This window comes from Podarcis gaigeae (assembly GCF_964106915.1).
Source record: "Podarcis gaigeae genome assembly, chromosome: Z".
In the NCBI taxonomy this organism is placed as follows: domain Eukaryota; kingdom Metazoa; phylum Chordata; class Lepidosauria; order Squamata; family Lacertidae; genus Podarcis; species Podarcis gaigeae.
In genome coordinates, this window is record NC_139691.1 from 19,562,122 (window position 1) to 19,587,931 (window position 25,810).

Below are 25,810 nucleotides of genomic sequence, written 5' to 3' on the forward strand. Positions count from 1 at the left end.
TTCTCACACTGGTAGCCCTTGGGCAACAAAACTGTGGGTGGCCCAGTGGGATGGTCTGGGCCAGTCCTGACCCACTCCCGACCTCAGGAACATACAATGGGCTCCCAGGATCTCATCTAAACGATCCAAGCTCCCTGAGGTCCTTGGCCAGTCACTGCCTCTCAGCATAATCTTATCTCACAGGGTTGTTGCTATTGTGGGGATTTATTTATCACATGCATATCCCACCTTTTTTTTCAAACTCAAGCTGGCTTACATGCCTTGAGGAAGGTTAGGTTGAGATGCATTGACAGACCACCCCCAGTCTCCCAGTGAGTTTCATGGCTGAGCAAGGACTTGAACCCCGGCATCCCAAGGCCCTAATTTAATCCACACAACCACCCTGTCTAGTAGATTAGGCAGAGTCAGTGACTGATCCCAAAGGTCACCTGGTGAGCTTTATGGCTGAGTGGGGATTCAAATCCTGGTCTCTTCACTCTTTAACCATCACACCACCCTGGCTCTCAGTGAGGAGGGAGAGAAGAAAGGATTCTTGGGAGGAAAATACTGGGATACAAATGCAATCAACAGATGTGCCATCCTAGAGCAAAGGTAGCCACTGGTGGAAGATCTGTCTGCTGACAGAAGTCCAAAGATGTTCTTCTAGAGCTGAAGGTTGTGGTGGTGGTGGTGGGGGAAGCTGCACCCCTCTGAATTGAATTACTTTTTATTATCTTTTAGGTGTTTTTTGTTTTCTGTATTTTAACTGTGCCATTTTCTCTATGCCACCTTGAGTCCCAGTCTGGGAAAAGGCAAGATATAAATAAATGTAGTAATAATCGTAATTGGCAGCTGAAGCAACAACAGCAGGTATGTTCCAATGTCTAAGACAATATTCCCCTGTTAATTATGCTTCTAAAAACATATTCTACATTGGACCCCCTTTAGAACGGCTCCTTTTTGAAATGCTTGCTTTTTTTGTTAAATTTGCTGTGTTAAATGTGCATTCTATACGTGACCTTTGTGTGTAATGTCCTACAGTGGTATCTCGGGTTAAGTACATAATTCATTCCGGAGGTCCGTTCTTAACCTGAAGCACCACTATAGCTAATGGGGCCTCCTGCTACTGCCGCGCCGCTGGAGCACGATTTGTTCTCATCCTGAAGCAAAATTCTTAACCCGAGGTACTATTTCTGGGTTAGCGGAGTCTGTAACCCGAGGTACCACTGTATTTTGAAACCTTTAACCTAAGATTACATTTTCCTCTTAGTTTTGAATGTATATTTTATCTTTTTCTGTGATGTTTTATTTTGGAATATTTTATTGGATGTTTGAATATAGCTTGCAAACCACTATGAGATTATTTTGCTTAAAATCATAAAGCAGTACAAGAAATAAAAAATAATAATGTAGGGATGGTTTTTGTTGCGATTTCTTCATTGCAGACTAAGTGTTCCTTGGGGCTTCCAAATCCACAGTTCTAGGATTCTAATGAATCCAATGGCTCTACAAACCTGATGAGCTGACTGGAAAGTTTTACCTTGAAAAATGCTTCTTCAGTCAGGCATTTAAGGATAAAATTATTTGTAGGAGTTGTCATGAAGGGTCTGGTGCTTCCTGAAATTCATTTCATGAAGAGGAAAGAATAAAATGGTGTGAGGATGGACTGAAGAGACTCAGACAACAAATTTGCAAATTGTACCATAGATCAAGAGTCTTACACCAAGGTGGTGCATAGAAGGGACACAGGTTTATGTCATGCTTGGAAAGGAGGATATCTACACTGCAGCTCAGGGGTGGTGGGCTCCAAACCAAAACTGCTTTTAAAGATAGGTCAGATAGCCATCTGTCAGGGCTTCTTCAGCTGTGGTTCCTGCATTGAAGGGTGTTGGGACTATATGAATCTTGGGGCTGGGCCCTTTCAACTCTTATTTCTCTATGGGATCAGTGAAGGCAAGTCAGTATGGATCCCACTGGTCTGCCATCTGTTTCAAGGTTTTAGGATTATAGAAGCGTTAACTCCATACAAGTGATGGGCAGATTCTCTAGCTGGGATTCCTGCATCACAGTGGGGTTAGACTAAATGAATTTTGGGGGTTACATCCAACCCTACAATTCTGATCTTTGACTCACTGGAGGTTTGTTAACAGATGATGGATGGCCACCCGTCAAAGATTATTGAACTGTGGTTCTTGCCTTGCCGGGAGTTCGAACATCTAAAGGGCTGTCACAGGGAAGATAAACCAATGGCTTCAAGTGACAACAAAGGAGACAAAACCTTAGGATGAACTTTCTGATGGTAAGAGCTGCTCGACCATGGAACGGACTCCATCGAAAGGAGGTGAACTCTCCTTCATTGGAGGTTTTTAAACTGAGATTGGATGGTCACCTGTTGCTTCCACTGCTACAATCTAGTGGTTTCCGCATTGTAGTGGGCTGGATGAGATACCTTCCAACTCTACGTTTCTATGATTTCATCACACTCTGACTGAAGGCCTGACCATTCCAAACACAGCATCCAAAATCAGGTTGGAAAAAGTTTTATTTGCAATGGAAAATATCGACAATTCACGTAAACTTACATCCCTGTCTATGTACATTATGTATATTCTATATACAGACCATACAGTGGAGAACATGCCCGCCTGGCCGTTTCCCCTGTGCCCGTGGACCCTTTTGGCCACCCTAAGCTGCAGTGGGGAGCTGAACCACCACTCTACCAGCATGGTCAAAACCCGAGGAATTTGCAGGGGAGGAACAATTCTTCGTTAATCTATGGAATTCCCTCCCACAGGAGGCAGTGATGGCCAACAACTTGGATGGCATTTACAAGAGGACTGGACAAATTTGTAGAGCAGGAGGGGGCTATCAATGGCTACTAACAACTGTGGTTATGTTCCACCTCCACATCTGGAGGCAGCAGTGTTTCTTAATGTCACTTGCTGGGATGGTGGAGGTCCTTCTGAGTAGGTGACAACTTTTGAGTACCCAGAGTTAGAATTAAAAATATTTCCCCACAAATTGGGTAAAAGGTAAGCATCAAATCCATGTGCAGTGTCCTTGAACACCATTTTTTTTCCTGGGATCCTTACCAATTGCAGTCTGTTCAATATCTGACTACATCTGAACATGAAAAAGGTGTTCAGCAACTTCCTATTGAAGTACTGGCTTCTCTGTTTGTTCCCCCAGCTTAGGGTTGGTGATGCTGACACAAGTCTGCCTGCTTTGCCTGCAAAGATCTGCATTCCCTCTTAAACTGAACTCAGGGGAGCAGTGAATGGACTTAGAGGGCAGTGAACTGACTTAGGGACAAGTTACTGGGCACAGGTCACCTGAATATTCCACGACAATTGGCACAGACGGGCCATGGATCACATGGCTCTATATCCAGGAGTCTCATTTTAAGATCCAACGTTTGCTTGTCGAAGAGAACCGAGTGATATGATCCCACCCCAGCCTCAGTTTTCCCTGGTGTATGCTAGGGGACCTCCTTTTCCCTAATGCAAAACCCAGAGGGGACCCCCTTTTTATGCCCTTCCTTCCTGCTGCCGCACCAATGAATAAATATCCCTTGTCCGTTCTCCCTGTCCAAGTCCCCTCTAGGACGCTGGAGCATCTCCCAGCCGTATGGCCCCAAAGAAGGTGGTGTGCTTGCTCATGTTGATGGAGATGTCTGCGTGGACCATCTTCACGGCGATTTTCTGCCGGGCTTTCAGGAGGCAAACCCCGGCTGTGTAGCAGGTGTTGAAGTTGGTCTTGCCCGTCTCGAGGCTCCGTGTGCACTGCAGGAAGGGCCTCTCGTCCACCACCACCTCGTAGCTGGCAAAGTCCGTGAAGTTGATGTAATATACCTAGACAGCGGGGAAAGGGCATTATTTTAAGAAGGCAAGGGGGCCAGGCTATATGACCCCTGGTGTGCCTTCCAACTCTACCTCTGTTTCTAAGGGCAACTGAAATGCCCAAGTGACCTTCAATCAGCACGTTTCTTGTTCAAATAAATGAAGAGTCCTAGAGTATTTCATAAGAACATAAGATTAGCCTGCTGAATCAGGCCCATGGCTCATCTAGCCTGTTTTCAAAGAGGTTGAACAGTTCCTTGCGGGAAGCAGGACAAGAACACAAGAGCAATACTGCCCCTTCTGTGGTTTCCAGCAACTGGTGCTCAGAAGCACTGCAACAGCATAGCCCAGCAATTATGGGTTGTAGGCATCAAAAGTCCTCCACGCTTCCATGAATCTGCCTAATCCTCTTTTAAAGCCTCTTTTTAAACTGCCTCCTGTGGGGTGTGAATGTCACAGTTTAACTATAAAGTAAAAGGTAAAGGTACCCCTGCCCGTACGGGCCAGTCTTGACAGACTCTGGGGTTGTGCGCCCATCTCACTTAAGAGGCCAGGGGCCAGCGCTGTCCGGAGACACTTCCGGGTCACGTGGCCAGCGTGACATCGCTGCTCTGGCAAGCCAGAGCTGCACACGGAAACGCCGTTTACCTTCCCGCTAGTAAGCGGTCCCTATTTATCTACTTGCACCCGGGGGTGCTTTTGAACTGCTAGGTTGGCAGGTGCTGGGACCGAGCAATGGGAGCGCACCCCGCCGCGGGGATTCAAACCGCCGACCTTTCGATCGGCAAGCCCTAGGCGCTGAGGCTTTTACCCACAGCGCCACCCACGTCCCTCTAGTTTAACTATAAACTGTGCCAAAAAGGTACTTTTAAAAACCTGTTCTAAACCTTCCGACATTCAGATTCATTGGATGTCCATGAGTTTCCAGTGTTACAAGAGAGGGAGAAAAGCTTTTCTCCCTGCACTTTCTCCATGCCAGGCATCATTTATAAACTCCTATAATGGTTGCCTCTTACTCACTGTTTCTCCAAACTAATAAGCCACAAACACTGCAACTTTTCCTCACAAGGGAGTTGCCCCACCCTCTTGATCATTTCCTTTGTATTGCCCTACATTGTGGCAAGAGGAGCAAGAATGGCTGGGAGTCTTGCACCGTTGTGATAAAGCACGAAAACGTTTAGAAAGCCTGCCATTAAAAAAAAACGCAGAAGGGAAGCAACTGTTTTAAAACTCTAGGACGGATGCAAGAACATGACAGGCAGAACCTAGCAGATGTTGGAGAGTAATGCCTGATAGCAGTCTTCCAACATCCGATGTGCTGTCCCCTGGAAGGTGGAGCCAGCTGTTTTCCTGCTGCTCCAGAGGAGAAGACCCAAACCAATGGAGTCAAATGACAAAACCTTATGAAGAACTTTCTGAAGGTAAGAGCTGTTCGAGAGTGGAATAAATGACCTTGGAAGGTGCTGGACTCTCCCTCATGGGAGGCTTTTTAAACAAAGGTTGGATTGCCATTGGTGATTCCTGCACTTCAGGGGGTTGGACTAGATGTCCTCTGGGGGTTCCTTCCAACCCTACAATGCTTTGAGACCTGTCTTTGTACGCAAGCAACTGGATTGAAAACAAAGCACCTCCTTCTGTCACGGTGTTCTCTCTCTGCCACCCTATTTTGGGAATAGGAACAGAAGGTCTTTTCCAGCGGGATAGCAGCATGGAAGCTAATGTCCCAGACTGGGAGGAAAAGGATTTGGTTAATTGGCCTTTTTGAAAAGTATCTCATAATCTAAAAGCATCTAAAGGGCAGAGCTTGAATGACCATTAAAAGAACTGTACTCCCCAGGGTCATCTAATTCACCCCCTGTAATGAGGAAACAACAGCTAACATACTGCATAGTGTCTATGCAAATGTCTGGCTCATCCAAGACTACACAGAGTCTTTATTCTTGCTAGTGATGGAACTCAGAGATGGAGAATACTTTTTACGTTTTAGAAAGCTTTATTACTTGTAAATTGGATCTTTGCATGAGTGATACTTTACTATCCCTTCAGAGCTGTGTTGGATACTTCTGTCCTTCCAGGCTGTGATGCTTTAAAATGTTCCATTCTTGTTTTAAGAAAACAAAAATGTTCCATTCTTGTTTTAATTCTTTTTGTTATGTTTGCACCTTTTTTGTTAACAAGCCAACAAAGTATTATTTTAAATTTTTTAAAAAAGGATGTTAACATTTCTTTATCTATCAAATTTATATCCCATCTTTTTCTCCAAGGAGATCGAAGTGGCAAACACAGTGTATTCTTCATTAAATCCCCCACAACAACCCTGAGAGGTAGGTGAGGCTGAGACTGGCCCCGCAAGGTCACCACTGAGTGAGCACCTTCGGCTGCATGGGTAAAGTGCACTAGGACCCAGGAGAGACAAGGGTTCATATCCCCCACTTGCCTATTAAGTTCACTGGGTACGACTTTGGGTGCCAGTCACTCTCAGCCCAACCTGCCTTTGCAGGGTTGTTGTGAGGATAAAATGGGGAAATATATGCATGCCACCTTGAGACCCTGGAGGAAAGGTAGAATAGAAATAGATTTAAAAAGTAATAAAGACACATTCTGCTTGCTCCAAAGCCGCCCCCGCCCCGGACGACCCAGGCGGTTTGCATTTCAGAGGTACCATACTCAGACCGTACTCACTTCTACCTGACTATAGACGAAGTAGGTGCCGTCCACCAGCACCTCCAGCTCCCCGCTACGGGCATGCAGCTTGAAGACACGGGGGTTCAGGGCGAGGCGGGACCAGTCGTTGAGGACTCCCCCTGAAAGATCTCAGTATGAGAAAATGGCAGTCACTCAGTACCCGTTGGGATGAGGAGAGACAAAATACCAGAGCAACGTGAACACAGGCAACAGCCGCTTGGCAGGCAAGCGGATGGGGGCTTGGAAGAAAGAGGTTTTTAACCGGGGTTGGGGGGGCACCTGTTAGGAATACTTTAGATGCATTGCAGGGGGTTGGACTGGAAGACCCTTTGGGCTCCTTTCAACATCACAATTCTATGCTTCGTTGGAGGTTTTTAAATAGGTTGGGTGGCCATCTGTCAGGTTTTCTTGAGCTGTGACTCCTGAACTTGCAGAGAGTTGGACTAGATGACCCTGTGGGTCCCTTCCAACTCTACAATTCTGATTCATTGGAGGCTTTTAAGCAGAAGGTGATTAATGACCTGTCTGGAGATTCTCTAGCTGGGATACCTACGTTTGCAGTGGGTTGGACTGGATGACCCTTGATGGTTCCTTCCAACTCTATGATTCCATCATTCACATGATGTTTTTAAGGGATTTTTCAGCTGTGAGGCCTGCCTTGCAGGGGGTGAAACTAGATGACCCCTGGGATCCCTTCCAACTCTACAATACTAGGATGCTATGGCCACGTGGGATGGGCCTTTTCTCCCCACACCCACCTTGTTAGAAGATATGGAACCAAAGAAGGAAAAAGGGGTGCAGTTTCCAAAGTCCAGTTCCTCAGGATTCTTACCATTCTTGACTTGAATCGCTGATCCCTGCCCTTGAAGATGAACAACAGCCGGCTGCAAATTAAAAGAGGACCGCTTGAAATTACTTTTGCTAGGCACACATAAAGCTGCTGTGCCAAAAATTCCTGTGTTGCTTGTGATTCCTGCACTTGAGAACTAGACGACTCTTTGGGTCCCTTCCATCTCGGCAACTCTAGGATTATATTAGAGGTTCTGGGTGACCAAGGAAAATGTTATTTGGGATTCAGATAGGCAAAGAGTACCACCATGGTTGCTCTTCAACAATTTTTAGCTACAGGAAGAGTCTGTGTGCTTGTAACCTTCAGGAGAGGCTGCTGTTTCAGATCAGTGGGGCCCTACCTAGTCTAGTATGCTGTTCTTGCAGCAGCCAAAGCCTGAAGAGCATAGGAACCGAGATAGACTGCCTCTGGACTTGGAAGTTCCATAAGAGCACTGGAAGAGCCTAGCTGGATCAGGCTCCCAGCCCACCTAGTCCAGCATCACAGTGGCCGACAAGATGCCCTAGAGGGAAATCAGCAAACAGAATTCAAGCATAAAAGCCCCCTCCCCTCCTGTGGTTTTCAACAACTAGCATTCAGAAGTACTGCTGCCTCCAACTGTGGAGAGAGAACACAGCCATCATGGCTAGTGTCCATCAGTAACTCTCTCCTCCTCCGCTAATTTTACAGCTATCCAGGTTGGTAGCCATCATTGCCTCCTGTGCTTAACTAAGAAGGGCTTTTTTTTTTGTTGTTCAATAAAGGCTAGCTTTCCATATTAAGAAGGGAGAGTTTTTCTAGCTGAGGATTCATTGTCATTCTTCCCTCAGGATAGATATCTCACCTGTACATCTCTAGGTCCTGCTTTATCCATGGCACCTGCAAAACAGAATGTGTTTTAATATCAGGTGGTGCTGTGGATTAAACCACAGGTCCTAGGACTTGTCAATCAGAAGGTTGGCGGTTCGAATCCCCGCAACAGGGTGAGCTCCCATTGCTCGGTCCCTGCTCCTGCCAACCTAGCAGTTTGAAAGCATGTCAACGTGCAAGTAGATAAATAGGTACCGTTCCGGCGGGAAGGTAAACAGCGTTTCCGTGCGCTGCTTTGGTTCACCAGAAGCGGCTTAGTCATGCTGGCCACATGACCCAGAAGCTGTACGCCAGCTCCCTCGGCTAATAAATCAAGATGAGCACCGCAACCCCAGAGTCAGCCATGACTGGACCTAATGGTCAGGGGTTCCTTTACCATTATATTATATTATATTATATTATATTATATTATATTATATTATATTATATTATATTATATTATATTATATTATATATTATATTATATTATATTTACATATAATAATATAGCCAGGTATAGCCAGGTGGTTCAGCATTTGAACCACCATGACTGGCATTTCCCCTTTGCCCAAATGTTCAATATTGACCCACCAGAAGCTCCAGTTTTGCCTGCGAGGCCATCTCCCCCCATTTGTGGTATCAGCTGATGGATGGAAGGAGTTAATCCTGCCCTGGCTACACAGGCCTGTTTTGCTCTTATGATAGCCCTTTGCTGAAGCAGCACTTACCAGTGGGGCCTTGCAGGCCAGGGGGGCCTTGGGGGCCAGGAGGTCCTGGAGGGCCGGGAGGTCCCATCACGGCGGTGCCAGGAATCCCAGGGATCCCTGGGATTCCGGGGGGGCCAGGAGGTCCATGTGGGCCAGGCGGTCCTGGGGGGCCATGTTTTTTGCCTGTGGAAACAGTGCGTGTTAATTTTCGCCTCTGAATAGGGCACCCACTTTACTTCCAACACACAAACTGGAACTGATTGGCCACTACTCTCCCCTGCCACAGACTCTGGCCAACATAGGTTTTTTTCTTTGTTTTCTTTTTTTTTAAAAGGTTATATGAGATTCTGCAAAATGCTATGTAATCAAGTAGCATCTAATGACAATATACATAGTCCATATACAATTATAGAGCACTGCCGAATAAAAATAGACATAAAATAAAACCAAAATAAATAAACCACAAGTACATGAATGCGTGGAATGTAGCGATTGGAACTATTTACAGCTTGGACATAATGGTTAAACAAGGCACCGTTACAAAACATGGGCCCTATCATGCTATGGAAAAGGAATTCAAGTATTCAATGCCCTGAGCCACTGTTTCAGCCATATTCATTTGTGGGCCAAGCAGGGTCTTTTGCTATGTTCCTCCTTGCTTACAAATAAGATGAAGACTGACAAAACAGGTACAAAATCGTCTGTTTTCTTTAGCCTCTGAGGACTCTCAGCTTATTAGTTAATTTTTCCAGCAGGGCAATATCCATCAGTTTAGCGCACTAAGGACGACGATCAGCCCCCTCTAAAATCTTTGAATCTTAGAATCATAGAATTGTGGCGTTGGAAGGACCCTGAGGGTCATCTAGTCCAACCCCTTGCAGTGCAGGAGTCGCATCTAGATCATACATGACAGATGGCCCTCCAACCTCTGCTTCAAAACCTCTAATGAAGGAGAGTCCACTACCTCTTGTGGGAGTTTATTTTACTGCTGAACAGCTCTTACTTTCAGGAAGTTCTTCCTGACATTTATAGTCATAATCTTATTTCCTGTAACTGGAATCCATTGCTTTGTGTCCTTGATCTGGACACTATACTTATGTTGATGCAGCCGAGAATAACATTAGGGGTTTTTTTGCTGCTGCATCACACTGTTGACTTATGTTAAGCTTGTGGTCCACAAAGACCCCTAGATCCTTTTCACATATACAACTGGCAAACCAGATGTCCCTTATCTTATATTTGAGCAGCTGGTTATTCCTGCCTAAGTGCACAACCTGACATTTGTCCCTATTGAAATTCATTTTGTTGGTTTGGGCCCAGTTTTCCCATCTGTTAAGGTCTACTGTGGCATTGGCTAGCTCTTCCAGTTTGGTGTCATCTGCAAATTGGGTGAGCATCCCCTCAATACCTTCATCAAAGTTATTTATAAAGATGTTGAATAACAACAACTGGCCCAGGACAGAATCCTGCGGTACCCCACTTGCCCTTTTCCCCCAGGATGACAGGGAATCATTAGTAAACCTTCTTTGGGTTCCGTCAGCCAGCCAGCTCCAAATCCACCTAACAGTTACCGTACTTTGTCCAGCCTACAGTTTACCAGCTTCTCCACAATAATACCAAGGAGGCCTTTGTAAAAAAAACAAACTAAAAACCTTTGAAGAGAAGCGGTAATAGCAATAGAGCTCTTGATTGGGCCTAGCATGAGTTTGAAAGCTTTCAACATTTGTGCTTCCTACAATTCCATGGAGGCCTTTGTAAAAAAACAAACCAAAAACCTTTGAAAAGAGGCGGAAATAGCAAGAGAGCTCTTGGTTGGGCCTAGCATGAGTTTGAAAGCTTTCAACATTTGTGCTTCCTACAATTCTTCATTTGGCATGGAAAAATCCAGTCTGAGGGCCAATCTGGCTCCACCAGGAGATACAACTTTGCCTGTGAAGACATTTTTACCTCAAGCCACATCTGTCAGGATGTTCTGCTCACTAGCCTCCCTCTTGAGGGAAAGGGAGAGGGAGAGGGGCAGAGAATGTGGAAGCAGTGGCCTGTATGCCTCTGGGTTTGATCTCAAGGGAGATGGGCCCTGGTTTTGCCCTGCTTATTTCTCTCCAGGTCCCCTGGGGTAAGGCGAGCATGGAGCGTAAAGCTCAGAGGCAGCTGTGGTTAGGGTTAAGGTCAAGGCAGAGGGGTTTCAGTCTGCAAAGGAGCTAAGCACAACCACCAGGAATCAACAGCTCTGGTTCATGCATTTGGGGGGGGGGCACTACGTGACCCTTGGGAGTTCCAAGCCTCCAATTCTAGGATTTTAGCAGCTATTTCTTCCTGCTATGACCGCTGTCTTACTGCATTTATTTATTGCATTTGTAATTCACCTTTCTTTTCCTCCAGTGAGCTCAGGGAGTTCTCTCCCCTTCCTTATTTAATTCCCCACAACAACCCTGTGAGGTGGGTTAGAATGAGAGGCAGTGACTGGCCCCCAGCGTCACCCTGTGAGCTTCATGACTGAGTGAGAGGATTTGAACAGTGGTCTCTCCTAGGTCCTTGTCCAACACTCTATAACGGCAACACAGTGGCTTGTCTCCCCCTTCCCATTTAATCCCCACAAGACTGTGAGGTAGGCCAGGCTGAGAGGCAACAACCAGCCCAAGGTCACCCATGGAGCTTCAAAGCTGAGTTGGGGATTCAAAGCCTGGTCTCCCAGCTCCTAGTCCTCATTTAATCCCTCAACAACCCTGTAAGGTAGGTTAGCCTGAGAGGCAGTGACTGGCCCAAATATTTGGCATAGGACAGAAGAGGTCTGAATTTCTGCTTACCTTTTTTCTTTTTTGGTGGGCTTGCACCTGCAAAAGAACAAGAAGAGATATTTTAGTCACATGAAATTACGTATTGCATCTACTGACATCAATGCCCACCTAAAGGAACCATGGGGAGACAGAATGCTGGAGTTGGAAGAGATCCCCAAAGGTCATCAAGTCCAATCCCTACAATGAGGGAATCACAGCTGAAGAGTCCCTGACAGAAGGCCTTAAAAACTGCCAATGAATCCTAGAATGCTATTAATATGACCAAGTCCTTTTGATGATACCAGTGTAGATGTACTGTCAAAAGAGCTGGTCTTATAAATCATCTTAGCAGCTCATTGGATCTCAATGGAAGACAGCCCCAAATCTTATACTGGGTACTTGGTACCACTCACTCTGGAACAGAGCTAGAATTGAGAAAATGACACATAACTTGAGATTTTGACAAAGGCTAGAGAACCTCCAGGTGCTTTTTATAGGATTTGGCATTACTTTATTATGCACCCAGTGGAAGCATAGTTTTGAAGATAAGTCTTCTCAGCCTGGCAAATCTGGAATAATCAGGCAACATTGATATTCTTTACTTGCACTTTCTTATTTTCACCCATGTGCAACTGGACTCAGTTTTATAGTTTTGCTTTTCATCTCTTAATTTTCAACTACTGTAACATTGTCCCTGTGACAGCCCTTCAGGTATTTGAAGATGGCTGTCACGTCACCTCTCAGTCTCTTCTCCAGCCCAAGTAGGAATGAATGATGAGATTTTGGTGCATGCATGCAGACATCTATCTATCCTGTGGACATACTTTGTGTATCATCTATTAAGGATCATACTCTGGAAGGTTCCTGGTTTTCAAGCCAAATAAAGACCTCTGAGGGTGACTGATGCCTTCTGTTGTGTGAAAGAGAAAGGGGGCACCGTCCCCATCTCTCCCCGCCCCCCATCAGTTAAGAGCCGGCTCTGGTTTCCCCTTTGGCAAAAGTCATTCTAGTAAATGAAGCTTTTAGTGAAGCGTCTTGTGAAACGGCTTGACATCGCCTTCCAGGGAAAGGTGGCTTTAATTACCTGGCATTAAAGGAGCCCCTCTGACCTCCTTCACAAAACGAGGATAGTTTTCCAATTTTCCAGACACCTGGCGTCAGGGGAGAAGCTCTTCCTATTGTAAGTAAGTCGCTGGGTGAAAACCTGGCATGTTGGTTCTTGTTTAGATTGGACTAGATGACCACTGGGGTTCATTCTAACTCTATGATTCTATGAAAGCAGATTCCTGCTAAATGTTAGGAAGGACTTTCTGGTGGCAAGAACTGTTTTGACAGTGGCATGTTCTCCCTCGGAAGGTGGTGGACTCTCCTTCCTTGAAGGTTTTCAGCAGAGGTTGGATGGCTATCTGCCAGGGCTTTTTTTAGTTGTGATTCCTGCATTACAAAGGGTCAGAGTAGATGACCCTTGGTGTCCCTTTACAATCATATGATTCCACAGAACTGGCAGTTCCCCAAGACCATATTGGCTATGAGTCCTGGGAGACCCACTCCCGTTTTTGCAGGCCTTTCCCACCTGGCCAGGGAGGATGGAGCTTTGACTCATTCCAGCTACAAAAGCTGAGGCTGCTGAACAAAACCTTGGGCTGGGGTGTTGTTTAGAGGGTTCTGTTTTGGGTGGCAGCAGGGGGGCTTGTTGCTGGTTTGTTTATTTGTTTGTTTGTTTCTCTCTCTCTCTCTCTCTCTCTCTCTCTCTCTCTCCTTCTGTATCTTTATCTTAGATCCTGTTGTGATTCATGTGGACATTGTACAGTTTGTTGTGTATTTTTAAATGTTCTATTTATTGTTTAAGACTACTTTTGCTATGTTGTATTTATGTATGGTGTGTTAGGGAGGGGAAATACCACTGGTGGAGGACACTTCATGCTCCTTCTGGGGTAGTTTGTCCATCTTGGGGCCCCACCCTGCACTCAGCTCTCACCTGTGGCTCCTAGAAGCTGTCAGCATAGGACAGTGGTCACACACTGGGAAACAGCTCAAACTGTCTAGCTAAACCAGGTGAGGGTAGCCAATGGGTCTCAAACCCTCAGTAAGTTAGGGATTTCCCCTGTGTGCGAAGATAGGCTCTGGAGGATTGAGTGGATGAGACCAATAATCAGTCCAAGGGTCAAGAAGGCAGTTTCTGCATGTGCTGTAAAGGGAAGCGAAGGCCAGATAGGGCTCATCAACCTGGGAAGGGAGCCCATCTAGGAGAGGGAAAACTCCAATCCTAAACCTTCGCTGTCTTGCAGGACATCTTTGGAGGAATAAAATGTTAAGGAGTAAACCCTACACAAATCCAGTGTGGAGTCCCTAAGACAGTTGGGTGTTGCCTTTTTAGCCTCCTTCAGGCAACTCCTGCAGCTGAGTTGGTGGCAGACATATTCCTCTGTGGAAAGATGGCATACAAATGAATCTATGTGTGTATGCAATTCAGCCAGCTGTACAATATTCTGCATTTAGGCACTTCCTCATATTTCAAAGGCTACATTAAGACACAGCTATCAGTCCTTTATCTTTCACTGTTTTTTTTTGGTCTAGCACTCAGCAAAAACCCTTCAGACGGAGATTCTGGGGGACGAAAACAAAAAACCACAAAAAACACAACCCCCTTTTTCGGCCCACAAGCTTTGTTTTCCTAACTTCCAGTGAAGGAAGGGCATCCCTCTTCAATGACCTATAGGCTATTTCCTCTCACATGCTTTGCTGTGGCATGGCCAAGGATGCTCAGACTCATAGGAAATTGATGGTAGGGCTGAGTCCGCTAGGCGTTAAATGGCTCCTTTAACCAGGGTTACCGTCGCCAAAACAGAATGCCTAGTTGCCATTCTAGGGCCAGATGGTTCAAAAGTCATATTTTTCAATACAACTTTTTGGTTCCTGAAATTCATTCTGATTGCGCAGATAAAATATAATGGATATACTTCTACAGGATGTGTTGCTAGTATGTGAAAACAGTCAAGATCCAAGGATCCCCAGGCATGCATCTCCAGATGGTGGAGACGGTCAGGTGCCATCCAAGCACCCAGGCATCTTCACTTGGTCTCAAGTAGCTGATAGCCAGGTGCAAAATGTACCTGGCGAATTTCAAACACTGCCCTTGTAGCTAAGGACCTTTACATATAGCAGAACAATGAGGTTGCTGGGGCGGGAGGGGGCGCTCCCTGGTGGAATTTAAGACTGCAGGGAAAACAGCTGGACATGGAGGAGACTTAAGAGGAAAGAGGGAGGACCAAATTGTCAGTTTTGCAACTGCTTTACTTGGGCCAGTCTCGTGGTATGTTTCTCTGTTTGTATTCTGTTTCCTTGAATGAAGAATCAACTTTACCACTTGTCTCTTGAGTCTCTGTGCTGACATGCAGCTGAACTAGTCCTGGCACTGAGCTAGACTGCCCCTGGCATAAAAGTTTCTGCTTTCACAGTCAATGTCCAGCCAAATGGGCACCTATCTAGTCCAGAATCCTGTTCTCACAGTGGCCAACCAGATGCCCATTACAGGAAACCTGCAAGCAGGATTCAAGCACAAGAACAACTCTTCCCTCCTGCAATTTCCAGCAAATGTGATTCAGAAGCACTGGAGACAGAGCACAGCTGTCATGGCTAATGGCCACCAACAGTCCTCTCCTCCTACATGAATTTGTCCAGTCCTCTTTTAAAGCCATCGAAGTTGGTGGCCATCGCTGACTCCTCCAACATTCAACTTCATTGGAAGCCCATCACCATGAATTGGTCCGGACAGGTCCCCTTTGGGCCTGATCCTGTAGGATGTTCTTATGAACTTGAAGGCGGCAGGGGTTTCCCCAACCCAATAACCCGACATGGAAACAGAGTGCTGCAAACCTGTCCATTCAGCCTGTCAGTGTTATGAAATTATATATGTGTGTGTTTATGTGCATAGATCACATCACACCGCAAGAATTATAAACAGAAGGAAAGTAGAAATAACTGTGAGGCAAATGCATCTGAAACGGACGGAGCCAATTCGCTTCAAAGGCAAGCTGAGGGGGAATGAGAACCATATGGGGGGGACGTCTATTACAAGATGTGCATCTGTGCCAAGTGCGGTTGAGGGAAACTCTTGGACGGGGCAGGAGATTCTTCCCACAAACACATTTTTTAAACCCCAGAAGATGCAGGGAGCATGCCTGTGACAACCTCAGATGCCCGCGAGAGTTTGTGGAAATCCACAGAATTGTGGAACACAAGTCATCTAGTCCAACCCTCTGCAATGTAGGAACCATGGCTAAAGAATCACAGAATTGTAGGGTTAGAAGAGATGCCAGAGGGCCATCCAGTCCAACCCCCTGAAATGCAAGAATCCCACTTAAATCTCCTCTCAGACTGGGGTGCTTCAACCTGTAACAGAGGAGCAACTGACTTAGCCCTAGCAGGGCCCATTTCAAAGGGTGCTGCTGACCACATGTGGGCATCCCACCAGTTCCTTGATGAAGTGTTTCAAGATCAATGCAAAGGGAGCCTTAAAAACATGTGCTGCACCAATCCTACACAGAATCATAGAATTGGGGGACCGCAAGTGTCACCCAGTCCAACTCCCCACAATGCTTGGTAGAACTAGAAACTAAGAATTACAGAGTGAGCCTTTGAGGGGGGATTTTGAAGAGGTGAATAGATTCTAGGTGACCCTGATGAGAGAGAGAGAGAGCAGAAAGATCCTGCCAGACTTTGACGAAACTGAACACTTTCCAAGGCCCTTGTTACACCTGTCCACTACCCCACTGGAAGCCAATTTCATAGCATCCCAAATATTGAAATCATATTTCACGGGCTACATTAATGTCCTGGCATATTATTTTAAAGCCCTTAACATAAAAGGGGAACAAATGGAAGGAGAGGCAGATTCAGGACAGAGAAAAGTAAGTCCTTCACACAGTGCAGCGTTGAACTGTAGAACTCATTCCCCTAGGAGTCAGTGATGGTCATCCACTTGGGATGGCTTTAAACGGGGCGTGCACATATTCTTGGAGGACCAGAGGGCTACGAATGATTATTAGCTACAATGCCAATGAGTATGAATACCAGTTGTTGGAATCCCCAGGAAGGGAGAAGGCTGCTTTTGTGTTCAAATCCTGCCTGAGGTTTTCCCATGAGAGCATCTGGTCAGTCACTATGAGAACAGGATGCTGGACTAGATGGGCTACTGGCCTCATCCAGTAGGATGAGGTTCTCTTAGGTTCTTCAATGGGCCACACCCTCACAAAGAACCAAGTTCGTTATATAATCAGAGCAATTAAAAAGAAGAAGAATTTAAGTTCCTAATTAAACTCAGATTCTCCCCCTTTCCCCTTCATTCTATGACTTTATTGCAAGAATTGGCACCCTTCTTAGCTGGGAACAAATTCATTGCAATGTTAAAATCATTTGCCTGGGTTTCCTTAGGAAGGTGGCCAAGCATTATGATCACATTCTTTTTAGAGTGGAGTAAGACCAGCTCTCTCTCCTCAACTCCCTAACGGACAAAAAAACTGAGAAGAGACTCTCTTCTGGTTTCAGGAAGTCATAGGATCATAGAACTGTAAGGTGTGGAGGTACCCCAAGGGTCATCTAGGCCCCCCCATGCAGGAATCAGAAATAAAGAATCTCCTACAGATGGCCATCCAACCGCTGCTCAAAAACCTCCAATGTAGGGTGTAGATGACCCCTGGAGTCCCTTCCAACTCTCTACAATTCTAATTCAGGAGCAGCAGAACGAGACAGCTGATAATGTGTGTCCCACAGATACGTTTTTTGGGTGTGTGTTGTGTAATAAGAGAACCTGTGGCACAGAAGACATAAGTCAAACCTCTTCTCATACTTCAGAGAATTAGCTGTAGCCTCCAGCTCATGAAGGCCTCGTCTCTCTTGGAAACATTCCCAGGGCGGAGAGGAGAGGGGGGGAAACAGCTGATAATGCAAGATGGAGAGAATAATACATTTGTAGGCTTTTGGCCCTGCCATCCTATGATCACCTTGGATATATGTGTAAATAAAAACATATACAGTGTCCGGAAGTCTCCACTGACCATCCTTACAAATAAACCAAGCCTGGGTAAGCCTGGGAACTCCGGCCCAGAGTCTCCTATCACTTGGGAAACTGTGGTAGCTGCAACACTGGTGTTGGGTGTGGGGTCATGTTCACTGGAGGAGGAAGTGTAAGCCCTTTCAATCTATGGTCAGGTTGTCTATATGTGCAGATAAAACCACATATCTTAAAGACACCACTTTCTCTGCTGACCTTCGCCCCAACGAAACTCAACGTGGGTAATTGCTGGAACCCCTGGAGCCTCTCACGGTTTGGAGGTCAAGGAAGCATGTAACTATATATATGGGGCAGGGTGGGGGCACATAAATGAACTAAAGAAGCAAACTCAGGGTCCAACTCTGAGCATATTTTGTCTTACTGTGCCACTCACAATAAGGAGGGGCTATAGAATTCAGTGGGAAGAGCCGCAAGGAAGATGGGAAGTTGCTTTATGTAGAATTCAGCCCACTCTTTATTCGGGGTTCATCTAGCTCAGTGTTAACAGGGATTCTTTTGCTGCTATCCCTGCATTGTATGCAGCTGGACTACATGACCCCTGGGGTCCCCTCCAACTCTACAATTCTATGAATAACAATAATGACAATGAATTTTAGAGGATAAACTCTCTCCCAAGATTTGCACAAACAGTTTTAGGAAAAAGCCAAGCTGTGGCACCGAACAGGAGGTGCTTTCCAGCCTGGGACCAGTTTACCTGTGAGATTTTGTCTTACCCTATAAATACCCACACAACCACTTCAATTAGCGGAAGAAGCACTGTTAAAGGTGCCACAAAATTCCTGTTCCAAATTTGCAAGAACTCAAATCATTTAGTGTTGCAGAACTTACGCTTTGGCACTCCCTACCTACTGTATCAAGTAGGTGCCTTCGCTGTTCCCTTTTTGGTGCCTACAAAAAACATTCTTGTTTCATTAAGCCTGTCCAGATGCTTCAAAAGTTGATGTGAGTTTTGATCTGTTTTAATATTTTAACTTTTGTAGGTTTTAAAGTCTTGTAACTCCTTTCCTGGATTTTTTTTTTTTTTTTTTGTGAACTACCATGAGGTTGTTTTACAATTAAGAGGTATAAAGTTTTTAGGAAACAAATTTTTAAAAAATAAGCCTGTACGAAGCCCGAATTCTGGACAAGCAGCTGAGATTTGTTGGAAAGAGTCAGCCTCATCCTTTAATGCATATAGACTGAGAGAACCTCGTCAGCTCTCCAAAACATGAAGAAATGTCAACTTAAAAAATAAAAAAGGTTAGGAAAACCTCAGACATGCAACTAATTACAAAATTACTCAAATACTTGTCCAATTCAGCCCAAACTTGTCAGCAAAAGTGTCTTGGCAGGAGTAAGGCAATTGTGCAATTGCAACTGCTTGAGCTCAGGGCTGAGGAGTTAAGACATCAAGATCAGGCTCATAACGGAAAAAGGAGCTGCAAAATCAGAAGGCTGAGCACGAAGCTGATCTTCATTCATCCACCAGTAAAATAAGAAGAAACTTGACGGTCTTGAGGATCACAAAGGAGTGGCACAGAGGAAGACAGACCAGGAAATATATGTCAGTGTTCTTAGAAGATGAAAAACCCATTGCATGCAATGCTTCTGAATTGCAGTTGCTGGAAACAAGAGAAGAGAGTTGTTGTTGTGCTTGGATCCTGCTTTCGGATTTCCTTTTGGGGCATTTGGTTGTGAGGACAGGATGCTGGACTACATAGGCTATTGGCCTGGTCCAGCTCATGTTCTTGTCCTTACGTTTTCATATTCTGCAGATTAAGCACTTTTTGGATTTGCTCAGGAAATAACATGAGTGCACAAAACCCTGCAGTGAATAAGGAGTGATGTGAATGAGGACTATAGATTCATAGAATTGTTGAGTTGGAAGGAATTATAGGGTTGTCTAGCCCAGTGTTTCCCAACCAAGGGCCATACGGCCCCCTGGAGGAACCTAGGATATTCGGGGGGGGGGGAGAGACAGGTGAAAATTGCACAAATGGAAGGCCACAGCATGAGGCTAAGGCACCACAGAGGGAAGTGAGAAGTGGGGGTGGGGGGTGGGAATCATTTTTTTAAAATCCCGACTGACTGGCTATCCGCTTGGCCAATCACAAATGGGTAAGGGGGCAGCCCACCAGGGCCTAGCACTCCTTTTTACCATGTGCATTTTCTTGGAGCAGTCCTGGTTTGTTTCCAGCAGGAGAGGGTGATTTCTGAGGCACCCGTTTTGAGAGGTAGAGCTCATGATCCAGAACCCCCAGGTCAGGTGAGTGCAGTGGTAGGGTGGCAATGGGAGAGCTAGAACTGCTTGTTGCTGCCACCAGTGCTGGGCCCAGTGGCAGCCTTGGCCTGACTCTGCAAGGCACAGGGTGCAATCCACCTCAGCGCCTAGTGGATCAGGGCTTTCAGATGTTGTCAAGCCAGGTGTCTCCCGTCCTATATGTGTGCATCTTTTTATTTCTACCCAAGTGGAGAACCTGATATTTACCTATATTGAAACCAGTTTGCTAATCAAAACACAAAAGATTGAAGTTTCTGAGGTCAGTGTGGGGAAACTCTGGGCCTCTGGACATTGCTGAGTGACAACTCCTATAAGAACATAAGAAGAATCTGCTGGATCAGGTTAATGGCCTATCTAATATAGCATCGTATTCTCACAGTAGCTAGTCAGATGCCTGTGGGAAGACAGCAAGCACAATTTAGCACAACAGTCCTAACCGCTCCTGTGATTTCCATCGACTGGTATTCAGAAATCACAGCCTCTTATGGGATCAAGTTCCACAGCTGAACAACTATTTATCAAATAGAAGTCCTTTCTTTTATCTGCCCTGAATCTTACAACCTTCATGGGATATCCCTGAGTTCTACTGTTAGGAGGGAGGAAAGATTTCTCTCTCTCCACTTTCTCCATGCCATGCATAATTTTATAAACTTCCATCATGACAACTCCTGATTGCCTTTTCTTAACTAAAAAATCCCAAATGCTGCAAACTTTCTTCGTGGGGGAATCATTCCACCCCCCTGCTCATCTGATCTGCCCTTTTCTTTTCCAACTCTACAGTATCCCTTTTGAGGTTCAGTGACCAGTATGGATGATGGTATATTCCAAATGCAGTCACACCATAGATTTGTATAATAGCATTATGATACTGTCCACTGGCCATGCTGCCAACCCTACTAGGATTGTCCCAGGGAACCATTCCTGAACCTCCGTTCCAGCACCAGTCATTGCTCTACTGACTCTCAGCACGACTGCAAACCCTGAAAATCTCCTGCCCTTTTGCAGCAGGTTGCAGCTTGCAAGGATATAGGTTTATTTCTCCAGCTCTCTCTTCACCTGTGAGCCACAAACAAAATATGAAGCAAAAAACCTGCTGACAGAAGGATTAGTCATCCCAGCCAGTGTTCAACTATGCTAGAAGTAGCCAGAAGTCTTTTTTAAAAAGTCTGAGACATGAAGAAAAATCTTCCCTTCCTATAAATCTGTTTTCTCTGCAATGTCGAATTAATGTCACATATTTTCTTCTTTAATTACATGTTCATTCTTCCACGGTATCTTGCAGAGAATTGCTGCTCTGCTTGGCGCAGTCCCTTGGCGCAGATTAGCATCTATGTCTGGAGATGGCTGGGCACCCCTTTTTGAATCAAGATGCTGGGCTTAGCCTTTTGAAACAGCACTGGTTTTAACAAATTTCAAAACCGCACCTATGAAACACTCTGGGATAGCCTCTGGACAAAGAACATGAAAACCTAAGTAGAGCCCGATGGATCAGGTCAATGGCCCTTCCACTCCCTCTATAGCAGACACTCACAGTAAGGTCACTGTTGTTTCTCCTTACATCATTTACTCTGTTATCAGCTGGTTGGGCACTGCTTTTGTTTGAGTGAAGACAAAGGCAAAGTAGGGGGCCAGAACATTTCCGCCTCCTCTGTCACCCAATAGCATTTCTCTTTCCCTGCTAGATTATAATACTTGTATTATAATACAATATTATAATACACCTCAACTTCATAAACATCTGGACAGGTTTGTCTAAACAAGAATGTTTTTAGCAGGCACCAAAAACAATACAGTGAATGTACCTGCCTGGTGTCAATAGGCAGGGAGTTCCAAAGTCTAGGCGCTGGCAGACTAAACAAATGTGGGATGGGCTATGTGGTGCCTGTAACAGCACTAATTCTGCCCTTTTTTTGGCTCTTCTCTCTTTAGAGAATGATGCCAACCCCTCCATCACAAACAGAAATCCAGTCTAGTTACTAGTGGACACCAGGTTATTTATTGCCCTTTATTGGAAATTTCATGGTGCTTTACCATGTGAAGTACGTTCTGATAACGTCTGGGACATCGCTTCATCAGAAGGCTTGACCAGACACAGACATAGGGTGGTCTGGGGAAGAGGCTAAAACTGACCTTTTTGATACAGATTGCTTTCCGTTCTTAGAATATATCTGCAGGGAAGGATCTTCCCATATCTGTCCAGCTTCCCTCTCTCTCGTAACACTAGAGCTTGAATGTTTGGAGATTCAGGACAGATAAAATGAAGGACTTCTTTAGTTAAACTATGGAACATCCTCCTGCAGGAGGAAGTGATGGCACTAAATTGGATGGCTGAAAAGAGGATTAGACAAATTCATGGAGGAGAGTGCTACTAGCTATGAGGGGCATTGGCCTGATCCACAAGGCTCTTCCGCTTGCTGGTTTCCTACAACGGGAATCTGGCTGGCTACTGTGAGAACAGGTTGCTGGACTAGATGAGCCACTGACCTGATCCAGCAGACTATTCTTATGTTCTTAAGTGTTCTGCATTAAGTGTTAGAAAATGGAACAGAAACACAGCTGTTGAACTGCAGCTTGGATTGTTGAATTTTAATAGTGTGGCATTGAGGGTTGTTGTTTTTTTTTTTTTTTTTAAAAAAAGAGTGCTGTGGTATATAAAAATAAACTCTTAATTCTAGCCAAGAGCCCTCTGGGTATTTTGTTGAAACACATGAGTCTGCATATGTTAGAACTGTGGCAATATCTGTCAGCTGCGTAACAGACAGAGCTCTGTTTGGATTCCCACCTCAACGCCTGCAGGGGAAGGCAGAACCGTGCGCGATAGATAGTTGTGGTGCAGCCTTTAACGCAAGCCGAAAAGAAGGATCCCGTTAAGCATGCTTCACCCCGCCTATGAACTATGAGCTGCAGGTTGCTTGCAACTTGAGCGCCTTTTAGTTTGCATGATTTCAACTTTACGTGTTTGATGGACAGCCAGTTGAAATAGCACAAATTAAGTGTGCAGAAAGCTTAGGAGCTCTTTTTGCGCAGGGTTTTCCAGGTGTGGAAAGAGCTTAGAAGCTCTCCACCTTGCTTGGTGGACTCTGGGAGGATCTCACAGAGCTGTCTTGAGTTTCTTGCCAGAACCTCCAACAAAGAAGAGACCGCCACCTGAAAGCCATCTAGATTAGTGGCCATCATAGCTTCCTGTGGGAGTGAGTTCCATAGTTTAACGATGTACTGTGTGAAGAAGGATCTTCTTTTATGTGTTCTGATGCACTCTTAAGAGCTTAAGCTGAAGCCCACAAAAAGATGAATGCTGTGAATTCTGAAAGGCAACAGAGGCTGTACCCTAAGGGCTCTTGCATTCCTTCCTTGAGGAGCAGCTTTCAGAGAGGTGCCTGGCCTCAGATGGCTGGGTCAAAGGCAGGTGGGATGGAGCACATGATCTTAGGACATCTCCCTGTTTAGGGAAAGAGAGAAGAGCTGCCTCCTTTTTCTTCGTATAGTGGCTCAGAAGAATCATAGAGTTGTAAGGGAACCCAACCCCCTGCGATGCCTGACTGCTGGATATGAAGTGTGTTGAAATGCAACATCAAAACAGAAAAGGTAAAGATTCTCTCTCACCCTCTGATCCTTCGCTGTTCTTGCTCCGCTTATTCCTCCGGACACGGCGGCTTCCTTCCCCGAAAAAAGGCCTTTCTTCAGGCGAGAAGAACTTCAGCAATGCCACCTGGAAGACAAGGGGTCATAAGTTCCACCTTTGGGGCTGAAACACACATAAAAAAGCAGCTGGCAAAAGGGACAATGCCACACAGTAAACACTGCCTATGGCCATCTTTATATGAATGTAAGAAGAGCCATGCTGGATGAGGCCAATAGGCCAACAGGTCCTGTATCCTGTCCTCACAGCGGTAGTTCTGATGCTCCAATGGAAAATCCATAAGCAGGATTCAAGCACAAAAGCATTTCCACCATAAACTGGGGTGCCGGGCAGACTCTGTCCAAGGCTAAATAGAACAGTACTACCACTTCCCTTTATCTGGACACTCAACTTCTGCTGATTCAGTCTAGAATTGCATAATAGCCTTTTTTGCTGCTACATCACACCGTTGGCTCACATGAAGCTTGGTGTTTCCTAAGACACCCCCAGATCCTTTTTATATTGTCAAGCCAGGCGTCCTCAGTCCTATATGTGTGTGTCTGGTTATCCCTGCCTAAGTGGAGAACCTGATATTTACCCATATTGAAATTAATACATCTTTAACCGGTTTGCTAATCAAAATACAAAAGACGGATCTGTCCATCCAAAGATAGGCCTGGAGGTATTCTGCACTGTCTGACAATGTGGGGAACCTGTGGGCCTCTGGATGTTGCTTATGTTCTTATAAGAACATGACCCTGCTGAATCAGGCCAAAGTTGCCCCATGTAGTCTAGTCCCTGGTCTCACAGGGGCCAACCAGATGCCTATGGGAAGCCAGCAAGCAGGAGACTTGAGCACAAGAACCCTCTCCCCTTGTGCATTTTCCAGTACCTGGCACTGAGAAGCATTGCTGTCTCAGACTGTAGAGGCAGAGCATAGCCATTGTGGCTACTAGCCCTTGATACCCCTCTCCTCCATGAATTTGATGACACCTGCAAATCTGACGAGTATCTCATAATCATATATATATATCAGAGCACTCTGGATTCTTTGGCAGACACGTTCTTTGCAACAGCACAGATTACAATTTAGTGCATTGGAGGCTGTAAACTCATTACCCAGGTGCTGAGGCCGGTATAAAGTTTCAAAAAGGCGAGGATACCTCAATGCCGAGGAATGTGGGATCCCCTAAGGGAGGTCACTACACCCCAGATTTTACTTCTCATCCTACACCTGCCTTGAGTTGCAATACCGAAGGGACTTTACAGGTGGAGAAACAGCTTTTCTCTAAAAGAAAGTCAATATTCTAGAAATCTGTTCAGGCTAACACCTCTAATATGTTAGGATATCGTATACACATGTAACCTAAAATATTTCTGCTTTGTTATCTAAAATATGTTATTCCAGAGAATGACCAAGAAACAGTGTTTATCCTCATAACTGCTGATGAGATTATAATAGCTAAAAAATTGAAAAAGAAGTGTATCTCCTACTGTATCTGAATGGATTGAGAAAAGTTGGTCAATAGTAACTATAATTAAGCTAACTTCCTACAAAAATACATATAAGCCAGGTTTACAGGGAAGAATGTATTTTTCAAAAACGTTTTGAATCATAAGTTCAATGGTAATGTGCAACCTTATGCTGTAATAAGTAACAAAAGAATAGCAGCTTTCAAGGTCACCATGATCCAGAATTTGTCTTTCACTTTACATAACAGAGAACAGATTGGATGGTTGTTGCAGCATTATTATTGTGGAGAGGACAGGGTAGCAATCATACACAAGGAAGCAATTACACCCAGAAAACTTTGACGAGTAAGTGGTGTGATAACTGTTTGCAATGTGCAGCAATCACAACTCCACCATCCCAGTGGAATGAAGAAGTTGCCAGGGGAAACACTTTCACTGGACTCTCGGAAGATTTGCAAGAAAAGAACCCAGATCTCTTCCCGAGAGACACAGTCGATGCACCCCAGGGGAGCCCCTGAGTAGCAAACCTCCCTGCCCCTGAAATTGTGGCTTCTGCTCTGCAGCGAGATGGGTCCCACCAGCGTCAACATCAGGACCAGACAATGCTGCTTTGGAAGATCAGCATGAAGATAAGAAGAACCTGCTGGATCGGCCAGTGGCCCATCTAGTCCAGCATCCTGTTGTCACAGTGGCCAACCAGGTGTCTGTGGGAAGTCAGCA

The 25,810-nt window shown here is 45.3% G+C and overlaps 2 protein-coding genes across 7 annotated transcripts in view; one reads left to right on the forward strand and one right to left on the reverse strand.

Moving 5' to 3' along the window:
• LOC310836643 (transforming growth factor beta activator LRRC33-like) overlaps positions 1–25,810 on the forward strand; it is a 35,408-nt gene that overhangs the window by 5,892 nt on the left and 3,706 nt on the right. The window contains exon 3 of one of the 2 annotated variants that reach the window (XM_083722262.1): positions 16–1,395. The exons of the other annotated variant lie outside the window; for it this stretch is intronic. The gene's annotated coding sequence lies outside the window, so the exon portion shown is untranslated. Of the gene's footprint in view, positions 1–15; positions 1,396–25,810 lie in introns of those variants that run through there. 2 annotated transcript variants of the gene reach the window in all.
• The window catches only part of EDA (ectodysplasin A), a 50,042-nt gene continuing 26,735 nt past the window's right edge, over positions 2,504–25,810 (reverse strand). Inside the window, exons 2-8 of one of the 5 annotated variants that reach the window (XM_083722426.1) lie at positions 23,602–23,707; positions 11,696–11,722; positions 8,910–9,071; positions 8,177–8,211; positions 7,336–7,387; positions 6,501–6,622; positions 2,504–3,830 (exon numbers count right to left, since the gene is read on the reverse strand). In XM_083722426.1, coding sequence (XP_083578552.1) covers positions 3,579–3,830; positions 6,501–6,622; positions 7,336–7,387; positions 8,177–8,211; positions 8,910–9,071; positions 11,696–11,722; positions 23,602–23,707 — 756 coding nt within the window. In that variant the 3' untranslated portion in view covers positions 2,504–3,578. Of the gene's footprint in view, positions 3,831–6,500; positions 6,632–7,335; positions 7,388–8,176; positions 8,212–8,909; positions 9,072–11,695; positions 11,723–23,601; positions 23,708–25,810 lie in introns of all 5 variants that reach the window. The other 4 variants (XM_083722427.1, XM_083722425.1, XM_083722424.1 and 1 more) reach the window with 4 other exon arrangements.